Source organism: Camarhynchus parvulus, chromosome 5, assembly GCF_901933205.1.
Source record: "Camarhynchus parvulus chromosome 5, STF_HiC, whole genome shotgun sequence".
In the NCBI taxonomy this organism is placed as follows: domain Eukaryota; kingdom Metazoa; phylum Chordata; class Aves; order Passeriformes; family Thraupidae; genus Camarhynchus; species Camarhynchus parvulus.
In genome coordinates this window covers 46,749,336-46,768,219 of record NC_044575.1, presented here as the reverse complement: position 1 = coordinate 46,768,219, position 18,884 = coordinate 46,749,336, and the positions used below count along the sequence as shown (strand labels likewise).

The 18,884-nt window shown below is 41.2% G+C and overlaps 1 protein-coding gene across 1 annotated transcript; it reads left to right on the top strand.

Moving 5' to 3' along the window:
- Window positions 1-1,023: 1,023 nt before the first annotated feature.
- On the top strand, window positions 1,024-6,833 carry LOC115904404 (alpha-1-antitrypsin-like). The gene is made up of 5 exons (XM_030949759.1): window positions 1,024-1,051; window positions 2,692-3,333; window positions 3,992-4,262; window positions 4,796-4,943; window positions 6,624-6,833. The coding sequence occupies exons 2-5, from the start codon at window positions 2,706-2,708 to the stop codon at window positions 6,831-6,833; spliced, it is 1,257 nt and encodes a 418-aa protein (XP_030805619.1). The 5' UTR covers window positions 1,024-1,051; window positions 2,692-2,705.
- The last annotated feature ends 12,051 nt before the right edge of the window (window positions 6,834-18,884 follow it).

Sequence of the window (18,884 nt, the reverse complement as noted above, 5' to 3'; positions counted from 1 at the left end):
ATACTTGCTGCTCCTGAGACTTGGTCATTTTACATAATACTGCAATAAACTTTCTGGGTACTTGCACATATCATGAAAAAAACCCTCTATGTGGGAATATATTCCGACCAACCTGCCTCTGTCTTGTAAGAGAGAGCAGTTACGTAGCAATAACAATAATGGTTGATTCCTATGTGTAGATAAATTGTAAGTTTACCTGGGGCAAAATCATGTACATTTAATGGAAATAATTAGTCATTGCTAATTAGGATAAGTGCCATGCACCTCATCCTTAAATAACCTTCTAAATAGCTAAATTGTGCCTGTTTCAGCTTCCTCTGAGAGGGATCCCAGTGTAAGATATGTATGATATGTATGTAATTCATGCTTATCCTATGCACAAGGGGTTAAGGTCTTCTCTCTTCTCCCCATTAACATTTTGCTGTGGAAAACTTTGCCCATTTCATTCTTTCATTTGTTTTCTTATTTCAGTTATTTTTCAAGCTATGCTATGCTTTGCTTTTCACTTTAGTAGTTTCTAAAATATTCATCAATTGTCCCTCAAAAAGCTAACCAATGTTGTGAGGCCATCAAATAATGCCATTTAGGGCAGGGCAGGGCAGAGCTGTACCTGAACAAACTTGCTGCTGCCTTGGGTACTTAATTAGATGGCATTGTTGCATCAGGATATCCTGTACAGAAAGTTCAGTGGGACAGAGCATCCATGCTCTTGGCATTTTCTTAGCTTTCCAGTTCTTCTCATGTTCCGTTTTCAGGAACTGATTTACCACGGTTACTGGTAAAGCTTTTTTACGTACAGTTTAGCTTGAGCCAAGAGTAGCAAAGTCTGGTCTTTCTCTCCCTTTAGAGCACTAAGTGCTGGCATCATTCTGGCTGTGTGATGGGAAAAAGACTTTAAATATTTGATATCCAAAAAAAAAGTTGTTTACTTAATCTTTGCTTTGCAAATAACTCTTATTTGCCCTGTTTAATCTTTACCAGTGGACATTAACTTAATACTAGAAAGCAAATGAATGAGGGAAGAAGCACTGTGAAAGAAAAGTCCAGCACAGTAAGTACCATACCATACTTTCTTAGAAGTCTTTGAATTTATGTTCTGTGTTATCCCTGCTATTTATTGCTGAGATTAATTTGTTTTGTACAGTAACTGGGAATTACTTTAGCTTCTGGAAGCATTTTCTGAATGTTTGAAACAAAATTCATTCCGTGATCCAGCTCCTAGCTATAGTGACAGGATGACAGGGATTTGAAGTCCAAAATGAATATCCAACAATCAGTACCAAGACAAAGAACAAAACCTTGTCTCTGCTTCTAGAGGAATAAATTTAGTTGAAATCTCAATGTCCCAACTATTCCAGACAGATGCTAATGTGAGTAGCTTCATTTCTGTCTAATGTGCCTAAAGACCAGGCTACTTGCAGTCAGGTGGCCTGGAAGAGAAATCAGTCTCTCTTAAAGGCAGATTTGGGGAATTATGAAATGAATTGTTACCAGAACAAAATGAATTATCAAGAGTTAGAATGCCTTTTTTTTTTCCCGAGTCAGTGTTTATACACAGCATTTTAGACATGCTGAGCATAGCTCCCACACTCGGCACTTCAACAGCTTATATCTCCACTTTTCCATAGTGGACATCCAGAAAAGGGGGAACCTAGAAATAACAACTCCCCATAATAACTCTGGTGCATCACCTGAACCTGGCATTAGACACACAGCCTGGGGAAGATTCTGGGCAGAATCTCATTCTCCAGGATAAGTATACAGCTGCTATGAACAGTATTCAGACCATCTGTTTCCCTGAGGGCCACTGCTTGCTTCATGGGTTTGAGTTTCTGTTATTTGAGATAATTTAGATGAGCCACTATAAGGAGAGCATTCTTCTCCAATATGTCACAGGATTCTTCCCCCAGAAGGACAGAAGAGAGATTGTGGGATTTATGTAGAATTTGCTTATGTCAGTTGAAGGAAAGGGAAAGGTTGTCAAATTACATATACAATGTAATACAAGGCAGATTCCACTGTAGCTTTTCTTAAGCTCTTGAGTCTTGAGCTTTGCAACTTTATGGATAGCTTATGTGCAAAATAGAGTGTCAAAAAACTTTCTCAATTTAGCCTCAATTTGCTGAAACACTTAAGGTAAAATCTTGAAATAATACAGGTCTTGAGTCAGAGCTGTTATATAAGAGGCAGAAATATATAAACAGTTTAAGAGCTGAGCATTTAGGTGGATTTTATACACTGCTATAACTATCTCTGCAATGCTTGAAAACCAGAGTCATAACAAGACCATGGGTACTACAGAAACATATCAGCAAAAGTTGGTCCCTCTGCCAAAGTACTCACCAGACAGATGGGCGCAAATACATGAACTCATCCATGTATCCTAAGGCACTTAGGAATCCACTGAGGTCCTGCTGGTCAGAAACAAGAACTATTTCATACATAATAACTCAGGAAAGCTGATTCTTCCCTGGTAATACCACATTATTTTCTTATTTCCTTTGCTCCTTGGTCACAAACTAAGAGAACTGACTAGAAATAAACTGTAGGCCAAGTACAAGAGTATTTCCAAAAAGAATAGTAGTTCTAATGACTGACATCTGAAAATCAGTATCTAGAATACAAAATCTTTTTCATCCAGTAAAGAAAAGCTTCTTTAGATCTAAAAGTTGCTCTGTTCTTTCTTAACAGAACTGTTCAGGACAATGAAGTCTGCACTGTATTTGTGTTTGCTGCTTCTTGGACTTCAAGTCCAGGGTCAACAGCAGGTACAACAAGTACTAGGTCCAGAAGACCAGTCCCAGGCTGATTATGAAAACTTGCCTCATGTCAAGCTTGCCCCTAGCAATGCTGACTTTGCATTTAAGCTTTACAAGCAGATTAGAGATGAGTTGGGCAACGGGAACATTTTCTTCTCTCCTTTGAGTATCTCCACTGCCTTTGCAATGCTCACCCTGGGGGCCAGATCAAACACGCTCAGAGAGCTGCAGAAAGGCCTCAGCTTCAACCTGACACAGATGGAGGAGCAGGAGATTCATGAGGGATTTCAGCGCATCCTCCAGCTGCTGAATGACCCTCACCGAGAAGACCAGCTGAACATGGGCAATGCCCTGTTCATAGATAACCAAGTGGAATTGCTTCAAAACTTTTTGGATCCTGTCACAAATTTTTATTACACTGAACCTGTTTCTAGTAACTTCCAGAATCTTCCACAGGCTATAAAGGAAATCAATATGTATGTGGAAACAAAAACACATGGCAAAATTGTTGATTTAGTCAAGAGTCTTGATTCAGAAACTCTGATGGTTCTCATTAACTATGTTTTCTTTAGAGGTGAGTGACAGACATGGGTACCAGCTATACAAATAAGTTCTGGAAGTTCTAAGAAACAAAACTTTTTCACACTGTGAACACATCTTATAATCTAATTTAAAATGCATCTTTCTGTTTTTAAATTACACAGGAAAATAGGTATGACAGGTAAGACAGGTATGAAGAATCATTTTCTATATGAGAAATTTTTAAAAAATGAAAAAATAACAGAACCAGCAGAAGTACTGATCAATGTCATATAAATTTTAACCCAGGTTCAGAGCTGAAGATATTCAGAACTTATGATCATTTGTTGAAAGGCACAGGTATTTGCTGTGCAGGACATGGTCAAACACAGATGACACTTGCATGAAAGGAATAAGCCTGAAGCTTGTATAGTTGCAGTCTTTGAAAGATTTACCGTTATCTGATCAGGCAAAGATGCATCTCTTTTCCACTGCAAGCTTCAACCTATACTTTTCTTGTGGGATTTTTATTAAACCCGTTGAAAAGAGGTGAAGCTTCTTTCCATGGCCAGGCAACAAGCATCCTTAAATTGAGATAGGCTTGTTGCTGTCTCTACAGCTCAACCATACTGTTTTAAGCATCAATTAATGTGACATACCTTTATTAGTCCCTTTGTTTTTTTTCAATTCTATACTCATTCTTTTTTTCAAAGGCTCCTGGGAAAGACCTTTCAACAGTTTAAGCACAAGAGATGATGACTTCTTTTTGGATGACAAGAATTCTGTTAAGGTCAAAATGATGCATCAAAACAAGGTCTTTAATGTCCACAGGGATGAGAAGTTGTCTTGCTGGGTAGTAGAAATCCCATACAAAGGAAATGTTACTGCATTGTTTGTTCTGCCCAATCAAGAGACAATGAAACAGGTGGAAGATGCTCTTCTAAAAGAAACGGTGTCTAATTGGTTGACAGCACTTGAAAAAAGGTAATATTTTAATTGTGGCTTTGTTTGAATATTGAATAGGCTAAAACTACTCATCCAGGAAAGGCAAAGCTTAGGATACCATGACGAGTTGCTAAATACAGCTCTGAGGAACAAGGACTACTCAGCTTCTTTAACTCACACAAGCTATCATGTGATTTCACACCAAAGGGGAACACTCTCAGCTCCCCCAGTCACAGCTCCCAGTAGTGAGGATCCTGCACACGGGTATATTGCCCTCAGGAACCTGCCTTCGGTTGCAGGAATCCAATTAAAAAGAAAATACTACTTTTTCTCCAGTCTAGATGATACTTTCCAATCAGTCACTTTCATAAACCATCACTATCCCTGCACCACGGATCAGCCTGGTGGGACAGGTACCTCAGTTTCTGCTTCTCTAACATGAGATTTATCACTGTCTTAGAAAGCCAAGCCTTAGCTCCATGGGGATTTGGGATGGATATATACCTGAAATAGATACTGCTTCAAGGGATCATGCAATAACAAACTCATATTTTTATTTATTTTTTGAAAAGAGAAATCTACTTGGATCTTCCAACTTTCTCTATCTCCGGCTCCTATGATGTTAAGAGCCTGTTTAAGAAAATGGGTGTGACAGAGGTGTTCAGTGATGACGCTGATCTCTCTGGAGTGGCAAAATATCATCTTCTGAAGGTTTCCAAAGTAAGTATGCAAGCAGGGAAGGTAATCAAGAGATTTTTCTGCTTTGTTTGTATGCAGGTTTAATCCTACAAAAAGGCTGATCCTACCCCTGGAGTGTAGTCATTGTTTAATGATAGTAATAAAGGAAGGAAAAGGTTATGGCTGCTGTTCCTACAGTTTAATATTAAATTGTTTAGTGCACAGTGATCCTACAAACTTAGCTGAAAGTCTCTGAAGAAGAAAACAACTAGAAAGCATAGCAGGAATAATTTCACAAAAAGCTGGTGCTAAAGAAGTAATGCATGGCAAGAATCATAGTTATAACATGAGTCTGTGAATAATCGTTCTTATACTATGTATAAACCTTTCATTATTATATTGTCTGAGCACTTCAGAATTTATATGGACAAGAGACTTGTGGGACAGGGATAACCCCATTTCACTAGCAAGAAATGAGAAAACAGACAAACAGAATGATTTCTCTAATGTCCCAAGGAGTATATGCCTTGTGTCATGAGGGAGGTGAGCCTTCCCTCCATCCTTCACTCGTGAGACTACCTCTGGAGTTCAACACATCCAGTTTGGGACACATGGACACCCTGGAGCAGAGTGAGTCCAGAGGAGGGTGAGCAGGATGGCTGTGTGGCTGGAGCACTGGATGGATGAGAAGAGGCTGGGAGAGTCAGAGCTGCCAGCCACGAGAAGGGAGGGTGAACAGGGGGTTCTTAGCACTGCCTACAGATATTTATTAGAAAGGTAGAGACAAGATGGACACAGACTCTTTCTGTGGATGAACTGTGATACATCAAGGGATAACACACAAAAGATAGAAAATGGGATATTCTGATTGGGTTTTATGTAAAAAAATTCACCATGAGGGTGATCAAAAACTAGTATGGGTAACTTATGAAATTTCTGTCCTTTGAAATATTCAAATCCTGGCTGGATTAAATCCTGAGTAACCTCATCTGGTGTCAGAAGTGACACAGTGCAGGAGGGTTGGTGGCATTCAACAGCCTCTAGAGGTCCTTCCATCATATATTATTTGTGATTCCTCACATTCCTCCCTATGACACGTGGAAATACCTGGATTGTAGATATGGGATTGATGCCTGGAAAGCCAAGTAAATTCGTGAAGGGTAAGCAGAGACTCATGAGAGAAAATTATAGATGCATTGCAGACAATGAAGGAAGAAAACAGAGGGCTGTTCAAAACCAGTGAAATAGCGCATGTGAATTCCTAAACATGAATTTGCTACACCTACCACAGAAAGTCCTGAAAAATCTTATCTGTGAGCTGTGTTGCAGAAAGACACTCTATAAATCTTGTCACTATTGTTTTTGTGGAGAGAACCATTTTGCTTACACAGAAATTGATGGAAAATGAAAAATTTCTTCTTTTGTGTTCAATATTAAGGACAAAAATCTTACTCTGAGAAACAACAGAATAATAAATATCCTCTATGTTGCTCAGTCTCTGCAAGCAGGCATGTATGACTCTGACTGTTGAAGAAAACTTTTCCTGAACTCAGAGCAAACTTTTCTTCCCAGACTGGACACTAGTATTTTTTCACACAAGTTCTACATTAATTCTGTGTTTTCTTTTAAGAATTACCTTCTCCCATTGTTAAAGCAAGCAAATTTTCCCCCAGCTGCTTCTCTCTCTTCTGTGTATAAATTATAATCTCTGTTTCCTTGCAGGCAATTCACAAGGCCACAGTGGATGTCAGAGAGAATGGCACAGAGGCTGCTGCGGTGACTATGATAGAAATAGTACCACTGAGTCTACCATTTCCTCCTCCTCCTCACATCACCTTCAACAGGCCCTTCCTGATTATGATTATTGACAAAATCACTGATGGCCTGCTCTTCTTGGGGAAAATTGTCAACCCAACAGCTAAGGAAGACTAGGCCAGAGTACTTAAACTCTCCAGTGCAGAGAGGAGAGCTTGTGCACATCCCAGGAATTTCTTTGCAAAGTAGGACTAGACCCGATCTGATGCATAATTGACAAATAAAAAAATAAATCTTCTGTCAAGTTCTTGTTTACTTTAAAACAGACATTTGGGTGCAAACATTATTTTTACAAAATTACTCAGCCCAAGTAGGCAGCCATGGGATCTTGAACAGATATACATTTTCTGTGTAGTTATCATGGTGTCAGGGTTTTTTGTATGCAGATACAACTTCCTGTGCCTCCCTTTTCCGGTCCTCGCCTCACAACCTCAATCCCTTTCAGTTCGGGAACACTTCTCTCTCTCCCTCTCATTCCACCATGAATCCCAGGAGAAGTCTCCTTCCTCTATGAAGTCCTTCCATGGGAAAGGAAACAAAGACATAGAGCTTTTATACCTTTCCTCTCCTACGTGGTGGATGCTCCTTGATGAAGAATAATCCTTTTCCTTCTAGCTTGACAGCTGCCTTCTACCAGGTTCAAACCTTGCTCCCTTCTGCACTTCTCACTGCTTGCTCCAGAATAAGGGGCCCAACATTTCTGGCAAGGCAAGAATTTACCTTTTGTGTCAGTGAAAGCTGCACATCATTGCACAAATTATCATCTTTAATGGTCTTGTGCATGCACAGTAACGCATGGGATCCCTAGGAGAACCAGATGTGGCAAAACCCATCCTCTGGTTCCAGAAACTGGTGACTGCATCTGGAGGTCACGTCTCTGTTGCCCACATGCCAGTTGATCATATTGAGCTTTACTTGCTTCAGCAAGCTCAGGCTGCTGAGTGCCTCCAAGAGGATTCTCTCCATTTAGCCGATGTTCAGGCTGCAGAAAGGTGACTTGGGCACCTTCCTGAGTACTGAGTAGGCAGAAGCCAACATTACCAACAGCGCCACATGGAGGGCAAGTCGTGCTGTAGCAGGTTAATTTCATTAACTGGCAATTAAAAATAGAGTAGGATAGTAGTAAAGGCATAGTAGAAAACACCTTCCCCCCAACCCCTTCCTTCTCCCAGGCTCAATTTCACTCCTAACTCTTCTACTCCTCTCTCTGAGTGGTGCAGGAGAGCAGACACAGGGCCAGAGGAGTTGAGGTCAGTTTATAATGCTTCATCTCTGCCACTCCTTCCTATTCCTGATCTTCCTTTGCTCCAGCATGATGATAGTTGACAGTGCTTCAGGAACTGCTCTGGCATGGGTCTTTCCTGCAGGATCCAATCCATCAGGAACAGACTGCTCCACTGTGGTCTTTTCTCCACGGGGTTGCAGGTCCTGCCAGGACCCTGCTCCAGGGCAGGCTCTCCATGAGCTGCAACTTCTTCTCAGCCACATCCACTTGCTCTGGCATTGAATCCTCAAGCAGTGTGGGCTTCTGCTCCACCACAGTCCTCCATGGGCTGCCCTAGGGGCACAGTTGCCTCACCAGGGGCTTCTCCAGGGGCTGCAGGGAAATCTCTGCTCCAGAGTCTGAAGCACCTCCTGCCCCTTCTCCTGCATTGATCTGAATATCTGTGGGGCTGCTTCTCTATTTGTTATTTTAATGTGTTTTCCTTTTTCTCAAATGCATTCCCCAGAGGTGCCACTGTCTTGGCTGCAGGGCTCAGCTGTGTTGTGTGGTGGGTCTGTTGTAATGGGCTGGAACTGGTCATGTCCAGCACAGGATGATTTATTAAAAAAAAAAATATGGATATTGATCTAGTACTGATATCCAGCTGTGATTGACAAAAACTCTCTAACAGTTTAAAGTTAGAAAGTGAATGTTTATTGTGACACCGGGCAGCATGCAGGATAGCTCCCAAATACACAGCACAATTTACAAGTGATTACAGAGCCCTTTTATCTATACAAGTATAGAATACCCAAAATACAAATACATATTCATAACTTTGGTATATCCCATTCCCCGCTTCGTATGGTAATTAGTTCAAAAGCTATTAAGCATGCATAGTTTGTTCCTTGAAATAGGTCCGTGGTCCCTTTTATGGGGAGGGGTCCCAAAATGAGGAAGTAAATGAAGTCTTCCTCGTTCTGACCTTTGTACCTTTTCAATGCAAATATGACAAATGAACCCTTGGTAGAACTCCCATTCCTTGTCTTCAATTGGTTTCAGAACAGAGGAGGCCTGCAATTGTCTTATGTTCCTAAAAGCTATTTATCAGTTTCTATATTCTTCATTATAAACCCAGCTAACAAACATTGTGCTGACAAGCAATCAATTATTAGTTAACTACTAACTCGTAACTACATCAAGGCCTGTCACAGACAACTTTTATGAAAAATCCTTTCCTTAGGATTTTTCCTCCTGAGAAGCTGAGAGGCCTCAAGAACAAAATGTAAACAATGGTTATCTGCTGCTGTAGAATGCAACAGGCAAATCTGTGATTAGACTCATAGAGTTATTTCTAGTTAATGGCCAATCACAGTCAGCTAGCTTAAACTCTCTGTCTGAGACAGAAGCTTTTATCATTCCTTTCTATTCTTAGCTAGCCTTCTGATGAGAACCTTTTCTTCTATTCTTTTAGTATAGTTTTAATGTAATATATATAATAAAATAATAAATCAAGCCTTCTGAAACATGGAGTCAGATCTTTGTCTCTTCCCCAATCCAGGAACCCCTGTGAACACCATCAAAAAGGCCTACCCATTTATTTTAATTAACCCCAATAAAGCTTATCTCTAATTAAAATCTTAGCTCCTCTAAAATCTCTAAATGCCTTAAACTTTATGTCTCACAGTGTGGTCTTCTCTCCACGGGGTTGCAGGTCCTGCCAGGACCCTGCTCCAGGGCAAGCTCTCCACAAGGTGCAACTTCTTCTTGGCCACATCCACTTGCTCTGGAATGGAGCCCTCAGGCAGTGTGGGCTTCTGCTCCACCTCCAGTCATGCATGGGCTGCCCTAGGGGCACAGCTGCCTCACCAGGGGCTTCTCCAGGGGCTTCTCCGGGGGCTACAGGGAAATCTCTGCTCTAGAGTCTGAAGCACCTCCTGCCCCTTCTCCTGCATTGATCCGGATGTCTGTGGGGCTGCTTCTCTCATTTGTTATTTTAGTCCTCCCTCTCACAGCTGCTGTGTTTTCCTTTTTCTCAAATGCATTCCCCAGAGGTGCCACCATCTTGGCTGCAGGGCTCAGCTGTGTTGTGTGGTGGGTCTGTTGGAGCTCTCTGGAATGGGCTGGAACTGATCATGTCCAGCACAGGACAGCCCTGACCTCTCCTTACAGAGGCTGCCCTGCAGCCCTCTCTGCCAGCACCTCTGCACAACCACCAGATACACAGAACCCAGTCCTCAGCTGGGGTTCAGACTGGGTAATGACATTTAATGGATGGGTAGAACACTTTGATGGTGCTATTGAACTGCCACGAGCTCCTTCACAGTGTCCCCTCAGCATCAACAGCTGGAGGGCACTTCTCCAATACAGCCTGAGCTGAGCCTCAGGACAGCTCAGGACACTGCACTGGGTTTCCAGCCTCAGCTCTGCCCTCCTCCTTAGGAGGAGCTGGAATCAAAGAGTCCACTGAAGGGGCCTGGGGCTCCCTGACACTGCTGGAGGGCTTCAGCTTCTGTCTAGGCTGGGTCAGAGCTGCTAAATGCTTCTGCATTGTGGTTGAGTTTGGGAGAGCCCTGGCAGGTCATGTGGTGGAGACAAAACCATAGTGTGCATTTTTGCAGTGAGAGATAATAAAGCCTTTCATGTGAGCAAGCACAGACCTTTCCACAGTCCTGTGGGAAAAAAAAAACAAGGAACCTCTAGCCAACCTATTCACACAGACCTAGACTTGCTTAATGCAAAATATTTTCTCTATAATCATCCCCTTATATCCCCCATCTCCAGATTTTAAAGAAAGAAAACTAGCAATGCTCCATGGAAAATCTGAGTCAGCCATACCTGTCTAACGCATTTTCTCTCTCGGGAAAATAAAATCATTTCAGCATTGCTTGAAGGGGCAAACGTCTGCCGTTGGAGACAAGCCAAGGATTTCAGCTTTGCACAGGGCTGCCAAGCTACAAGTCTCTTCATCCACAGCTACTAATACAACTTGCTCAGTCATTGCTCCCCTGCTTTGGGAGTGCTGAGGTTTTAGGCAGCAGTTAACTGTGCACTACTTAAGACACATTAAAGAAAAGGCACGAAAGAAAATAAACAGGAAACTGTTCATATTGGCTCATTTCTTCCCTTCCCCTCTGCCCAATTCTGCAAAATGAAACCCAGGAACAACCCTAGTTTTATTGTTTACTAGTAAATACTAGATAAAAGAAATAAAAACATTTGTAAAAATTCTTAATTATCCACTTATTAGAACTGTGAGATTTTCTTATGGAAAATAGTGCAAGATCACTTGGTGTCTAATAGGTTAAATGCATTTTTTTGAGGGTGGAAAAATTATTTCAGCTGAGAGGCAGTTCCAAGCTATGCTTTTGTAACTTCCCTGCAACTGCAAATAAGAACAATTAAAAAAAATTTTAAAAGGCAGACCAGTGATTTCTCAAATAAGCACTTAAGTTCAAAGACTTTGCTGGAAACGTAGATGGATTTCGGAAAGGAGCTTAAAGATTTGGAAGAGAACAGGAGTGTTGAGCTGATTTGCTCAGTTATTTTAGCTCCATGGTGGAGCTAGGAGGAATATAGCAAGAACATGATGATTTATCAGGAAAAGTGAAAGCTTTACAGATGTTCAGAAATTCTGCCTTAAAACCAAAGGCAGCACATTTGCCCAGCTGTAGATTTCCTGAATCAGCTCTAGCTGAAACTGAAATGCTACCAAGAGGAAAACATATCACCCTGAGCCAAGATAACTCCAGCAGACTGAAAAACTTCATGTTTTCAGGAGCAACATGGAAAGAAGAGAAGCAGGAGAGTAAAATCTTTCTGAAGAGTACAAGGAACCTTTGGCCACATTTCAACATACCAATGCCATATTTCAGACGCACTGACCCACAGGAGAGGAAATGTGGTGCCAGCACATGGAGTGGGCTGCCCATGTGTTGTGGCCTGGTGTTAACAGGGATAACTAGCTTCACCTCAACCTCCACCAGCATAGCACCTAAAGGTAACTGGTTAAAATCTCAAGGATATGCATTTTGATCCTTGATACTTCCCTTGTTAACTAAAAAAGTAGCATCTACCCCTACCATACAGGAATATTGGGCATACAGGAATATTGGGCATACAGGATACACAATGAGGGGTAAAACTAGAATGCATTGACTTTGCAATGTTTGACCTTCATTTTGCACAGCAGGTCTCTCTGTGCTTTCATTAGTCATCTGTCTCTGATGTTTTTTGGTATCAACGCCCTACTTGAGAAAAAATGCATTTCTGAAGTGTTTAGAGACAGCAGTACTGTAACTGAAGTCATAGGAGTCCTGACCTAAAACCCCCCACAATCATCCCTAAGTGGAGACGGAGATTATCTGAGCAGTGCTTTTGTTTTGTATTTCTGAATAGCCTGACCTGACATTCAGCAAAATTAAGGCTTTTGAGAAGCAATAGGGAATGTTGTAGGCAGCAAGCTGTCATATTTGAAAAGTAACATATTGCGCTTCAAAGTTATAAAGTTATTGTGAACTGTCTTGATTTGTCTGAAATGCACGTATTGATATAAGAACCATAAATAGCCACCAAATCAGAAAAAGTCTGAAGTAAAATCACTACAATTTGTCCTTGGCTAACATAAAATCACATATTAAAAAATTAAAAATGTACAAATGTACTACAACAGCTTGTTATGTTGGATTCTTTTTCTGCTCTAAGTCTCTTCAAGCCCCCCACTTTTTTTTTTCTTTTTTTTTTCTTTTTTTTTTGGTAGGGTGGAAGTGCCTTCCAGTTTACTGAAGTATCACTTTTGCAACTGCCTTGCAAGGAAGGAAATGCATCTGGGGATCTCAGGTCTGTGCATTAAAGGAATTCCACTGTGGAGAGACTGTGGAGAAGGCCAATGCCCTTGACTTCCTTGGTTAGAGAACCAGGTACTACCACCCCATTTGGCATGCATTATTTTAGTAAATCTGGAGCTCCTTGATGACTGAGAATTCAAGCAAAGAATTTCTCATGAGCCTTTGGGAGAGCTGCTAGCTTAGCCAATATCTATTACATGCACAATCACGTGGATATTCTTGCCAGCTGTATTTCTTTGAAGATGTACCAGTACAGGCAGTACTAAAGGGGCACACCAGGTTTTTAGTCTTTTAAGGCTGTTAAGTCTTGCTAGCTCTGTTAATGTTTTCCATGAAAATTGTTAGTCCTCGTTTGTAAATCTGTGATTAGGCAAGTACATCACATTTACATCAAAATTTTGCATGCCCACATGCTGTGTGGATGTCAACGGGGGCTGCAGCCAGCTGTATTGATTGTGTGTACTGCAGGTAGGATTGACTTTAGCATTTAAGTATGGCACTGAAAAAGGAAACAGAAAACCACAACTTCTGTCTAATTTAGGAATACAGCTGTTTTTCCAAATCTCTGCAGGGTCTGTGGCACTCATTCACGTACAGTGCATTTACACCACCCTTTGTTCAACTCTTATTCAAGAATGAAATGCACAAAACCGAGCACTATCTCTTCTGTGAGGGACCCTCTGCAGCCCTGCACATTCACCTTCAGACCTGAAAAATCAATATCTGAAGTGCTGTGGAAGTGTTGTGGAAGTCCAGAAAGTGGTCAAGCTGACCGTAATAGAGCAGTTCATATGGAAGAACCAGGTCCCTGAAGAGCAGATGGCTTTGGTTCAAGATTGAGATCCAGATTTCCTTGCTGAGGCCCACATGTGCATATGGATGTGAAAGTGAGAAAGCAGTATCAGGATTCCTTCTCTCTGACAGCATCAATTTTGAACAATTTAATTTCCCATCTTGCAGACTGTTTGGTGTGAGAATTTTTGGTAGCCTGTAAGGGTTGTAGGTGGGGAGTGGGTTGTGTAAATGTCCTCTCATAACTTTTAAATTAGTTGGATGATATCAACAATTCCAAACTAAAAAAACCCAACCACTTATCTTAAATAAAATTCTGAGCACTGTCACTTTCCCATCTACGTCCCTATCTCTTGCACTCCCTGTGGTATTACAGAAGGAAAATAAATTAGATAAAATCTAAACATGAGCCAACTCTCTGACTCAGCCACTGAACCACATGTTGTAAGGATTCAGGGGAAGAATTCTCCATTGTACCAAGAAAAGGAAGGTCTTTATTAGTTTCTACAGGTTTCCAAAAATGAGACAGCTTGATCTGGAACTGATCTGAAACTCATGCAAGGGCCTCAGCAAAATTACAGAAACAACCAGAAAAACAATTTAGAAAACTTGCTTTCCTAAAACTGCAGACTTATAGAAAATCATTTTCCATGCCTTTCACCAGAAATATTATTAGCTAGTAAAACTTTCAGAGCACCAGTAATTATGAGTACTGCTTGGTGAATCCAACCATCTGGTTACAGGATAAATAAGCCATTGCAGAAATAAGATTTCTGTGGTCAAGAAAACCCTAAAACAAACCTAGCTAAACAGAGGTTCGTTGAATATTTCCTAATGATTCCTCTCTTTCTTCGTTTAGCTTCATTTTCCTCTGTTTCTCAAAGGTCTCATGAACAAAGAATTTCATTATAAAATTACCCAGGATCATGGCAAAATATCAGTTAAAGCTCAAATGAAGACCAAACTAAGTAAATATTATAGTTAGCCTCATAAGCACTGAGTGGCTGCCTGCCTGGGTGGTGAAATCCCATAGACATAGTAAATCTCTTGTTTATCTTACAGAAATGAAATGTAGGAGGAATAGAAGGCCCTTTGGAATTACATGCTATAAAACCCAGAAAAAATTCATTGGAATACAAATTTTTATTGGTTGCTATGTTTACATACACTAGAGGCCAGAAGAGGACAAATGCCTTGGCAATATAAATGTAGTCTGGTCTCTTGTTTTTCATACAATACTACAAAGGCAACACATCACTCACTCTTCTTGAAAAAAGCCCTTTTGCCTCTAAAGGTCTACTCTGAAAGGAAGAAGCTCTTCTTCCCTAGTTTTACTTCAAGTAAATGGCATACAACTACTGAATGCCCTATACAGAATGTAAGCTTTTTCTTCTGGGGTATTTCTCCCCTTGTGCTGTGACATCTAGGTTTACAATTCCCTCAAAGGCAGTAACTTCAGCATGTCGCAGAATTGGTGGGAAGGAGCAGGGTGAATCATCCTTTCAGCATTTTCCCCAGAGTGGTCATGTTTAAGGAGCCATTATACCCCAACTGAAATAAGACAATTTCCCTTTCCTCTTACCAGAACAGAGCCTCATAATTCCTACTCCACTATGGAAAACTATAAATCTCCCTACTTAACTCTTTCAACACTCTAAGGAGTAGTTTAATTGTGAAATAGTAGTGTGTGGGGGATTGAGTTCAAGAGAGATTTTGAAAGAATAATTAGAGAGATTATCTTAAAATAAGTTTGTGAATTAGTGAATAAGGGGTGAAAAATAAAGTAGTTGTCTGGCAGTATAAACTGAAATTATCATAATAGGTGAATAAAAGTGGGAGTTGATTTCTTCATACCAAATAGGAGACAATAGAAAAGTCAGAGTTTGGAAACAAAAAGAAGCAGTCACCAGTGCAGTAATCACAAAGAAAAGCCAGTGAAATCTTCAAAGGGTGAAAAAAACCCTTGGGTCTGAAGGGGTAAAAATGTATTTCTGAAGCCCAGGCAAAAAACATGTGCCCCTCACATTCTGTTGATTTAGTCATTTTCACAACAGCCTGGCTGCTCCTCCCAGAGGCAGTGGCAGCCTGGGCTCCAGGGGGGCTGGCACTGACACAGAGGTCACCAAAGCAGCGAGCATCCTCCCATGGGGGTCAGGACTGGGAACACACAGCTGTGTGTGCCAGACCACGCTGTTCAGACAGCTGAACTCACAATTATTCCTGCACATGGACACCCAGGTTTTCCAGTCACATACTGGGTCACTCTAATTAACCACTCTGTGATCTCCTAACAGAGTATCTGATATGAAGCTCTTTACATTGCACTGTGCTCTTACCATCCTGGCCAGCAGTTACCCTGCCTGCTCCTCTGGGCTGGTCTTCCCCAGCTAGTCTCCAAGAGCTTTTACCATACCCTGCACATAGTTTTCCTCTCTGGGAACTCTGGGCTGTTTCCTTGTAGTCTTCATCATGCTGAGCCCTTTGGGATACAGGAAGCAAAATTCTTAGGGGCGTTTTAGAGTGGGCATAGTCAGACTAAGTAACTCTAGCAATATTCACTGTACTGAACATCTTCATTTATCAACATACCACTTAGAGGCTTCCTATTTAGCCTTAACTGAAGAGCCTCTCATCATGACACCTTTGGCCTAATGGCCTAATTAATCTTAAAACCACAAACTAGTAAGTTGTTCAACACTGAAATAGAAAATAAAATAGGCTTGATTTGTTATTTGTGATCAGGTTCGTGTCTGTCATTAAGTTAATTCAAAATACCACATAAAGTATGGCTTCAACTTTGTAATTATTATTTTAATTAATCCTAATTAATTTATTTATTTATATTTGGAAATGTAACTGACTGAAATATTCTCATACTAGTAATCAGACATGGGGAAGAGAATAAAAGTGACAGAGCTTCAAAGGAGATGTTGATTTTTCAAGCATGAAATGCAATTTAGAAAAGATGTCTCAAGAAGAAATATTGCATCTGTAACATGCAACTAGCACTATAGCTTGTCAGGATTTATGAAGAAAACAACTTTATTTGATATGTCTGAATTTGGAGCCATGCTGCTGTTGGCTTTTCTCTGAAGGACTTTGAATCAGAAAAGCAGGGGAAGGAGAGAATTTGCTACATCCTACCAGCCTTTTGCTGGAGAAGCTCTGTGAAAATCCCTCCACCCCTTCATTTCTGGCATGAACCTTAGGAGACAGCAACAAACAGCAGAGCCATGGGGACCCAGGAGCACTCAGTGTTATTTTTGCTCTCTTGTGCTGGCATGCAGCTGTGCCCACAAGAGCAATGTCACTGCTTGCTCTACAGCTACTGTACAAACTTTATTTGCTGTTTAATGTATAACAGTGTGTTCACTGTGTAAGCCTGTTCAAACAATACAAAGACAGCACAGAAAGCAATAAAGGTCAGATGAATGTGATGGGGTCCTTCTGAAATTGCCACAGATACCATTAGGTTTTAGTAGCTAAGGACATTAAACTCACATTAGCGACCTGTGTCATAGATCAACTCACTCATTTAATTAATTCATGACCAGCTGAAGCTCATTAGGGCAATGACAATCTACTCTGTACAAAGCTCTTCTTTATCCAGCTAAGAAGGCAGATGACATTTTCACTACCATGAAGATGATTTTTAAGTTAAACTTTTAAAGAAAGCAATAAGGCAAATATGGATCACTGAGCACAAATTGTAGAAAGATATAGTATTTTTGGGATGGTCTAATTCCCATCATTAGTAGATAACTAGGGTATCTACTTCTTTGGTACCCAAATGGCTTCCACAGACTTCAGCTGGTCAGAACAGAGGCATTCATGTAGCATGAAAAAGATCCAGGAAGTCTCATATCAGAAAACTTGAAGGGAGAATCAGGAAACTCAAAAGCAAATCTGCAGTTTCCAATGAATGGGCATCCTACCTCTGGCTGGTTTGGGGTCAGGGTGCAGGGGTCTGAGGGGCATGAAAGAATATGTGCCAATGTGGAAAATTATGATCAGGGCCTTTTCTGCGAAGATGATTGAGAAGTGGGGAGGAAAAGGAGGGGTGGGGGGAAGATGGAAATGTTTAAGGGATAAAGATGCTTTGCCACTTCTGGGCCCATTTAACCCTTCCCAGAAAGACCATCTGACACTGCAGGTTTAGCTCAGGTAAGGGAGAAGAGAGTTTCTTCTCCTGGGATATCTTCCTAAGGTTTCTGCTGCAGCTAAAGACTCCTGCCACAGTGCAGCTTTCAACCTCTGCCTATCTGCCTGAAGTCACACACACAGATGCTCCCACTGCTCTTCTTAATACTTCTTCTTTGGGTTCAGACCCACCAGCTAAATCAATCTTCTTTCTGACCACATCTCCCAGCCCCCTTCTTAGGCCCAGCTCAGAAGTGCCCATCCTAAAGCCCCATCCTCTTCAGGATGGAAAAGAAAAGCTGCTTAGCAATAACTGCATTTTTCTGGAAGAATGATGTACACAAATATCCACTTTCCACTCTCAATTTCTTTCATCATATATCATCTGAATTTCAGATCACAAGCTGAGAAGAATTGAGAGCATATGGCATTCCTGGCTGTATATAAACTCATGATGCACACAGGGCACTACCAAGACAAAAGTCTTGACAGATTCCATGATTCTTGCGTGGGAACACTACTGGTAGCTGCTTCCTCTACTGTTGCTATCTGAACACCTGTAGGTAGCTTCCCATTTTGTGCAACTCCTCAAAACCCTTCTCCTGCAGGAATAGCTATCTGCATTTGACCCAGAGTCCTTTACAATCACCTTTGCCTAAAGAAGCTCCTATTCCCAACACCTGTGGAGTAGTGCGCTGACTGGTCAAAACATGGAATATCTAGACAGCTGATCTGCAAATATTAAAGAATAGAGAGAAAATAGAAAAGAACAGAGGGAACCCTCACTGGCGTCACAACAAGCCAGAACAAACACATGGAAATTCCTGATGGAGTTCAAGGTGAAAAGGTTGACTTTGTGATATCCTCAATACCTGTAAATAATGCTAGAATGTTGCACTTTGCAATTATTCCTTACATCTTGTGATTCTGGTGGGGAATAGAGTCCTGGTGAGCAAACAACAGCTACAGGAGAAAGAGGGGTTTGTAGCTGACAGGTCAGAAGGTTGCCAGGTAAGAAGGCTCAAGGGGTCCAACATGCTTTTACTACACTGGCAAGGCAGCACTGCATGAATTACAGTTCCACTGGTCCTTCCCTTTCTCTTTGCTCACAACCAACTGTAGGAGCACTACCAGCTGGTTATTGCCAGGGATCAGAGGGGACTATAAAAAAGTGTTATGTTTCAT

Bases quoted from the DNA above. Each gene is read 5' to 3' on its own strand.
- LOC115904404 (XM_030949759.1), top strand. From the start codon at position 2,706: ATGAAGTCTGCACTGTATTTGTGTTTGCTGCTTCTTGGACTTCAAGTC. The intron at 3,334-3,991 runs GTGAGTGACAGA...TTTTTTTCAAAG, and splicing joins TAACTATGTTTTCTTTAGAG to GCTCCTGGGAAAGACCTTTC. The intron at 4,944-6,623 runs GTAAGTATGCAA...GTTTCCTTGCAG, and splicing joins ATCTTCTGAAGGTTTCCAAA to GCAATTCACAAGGCCACAGT.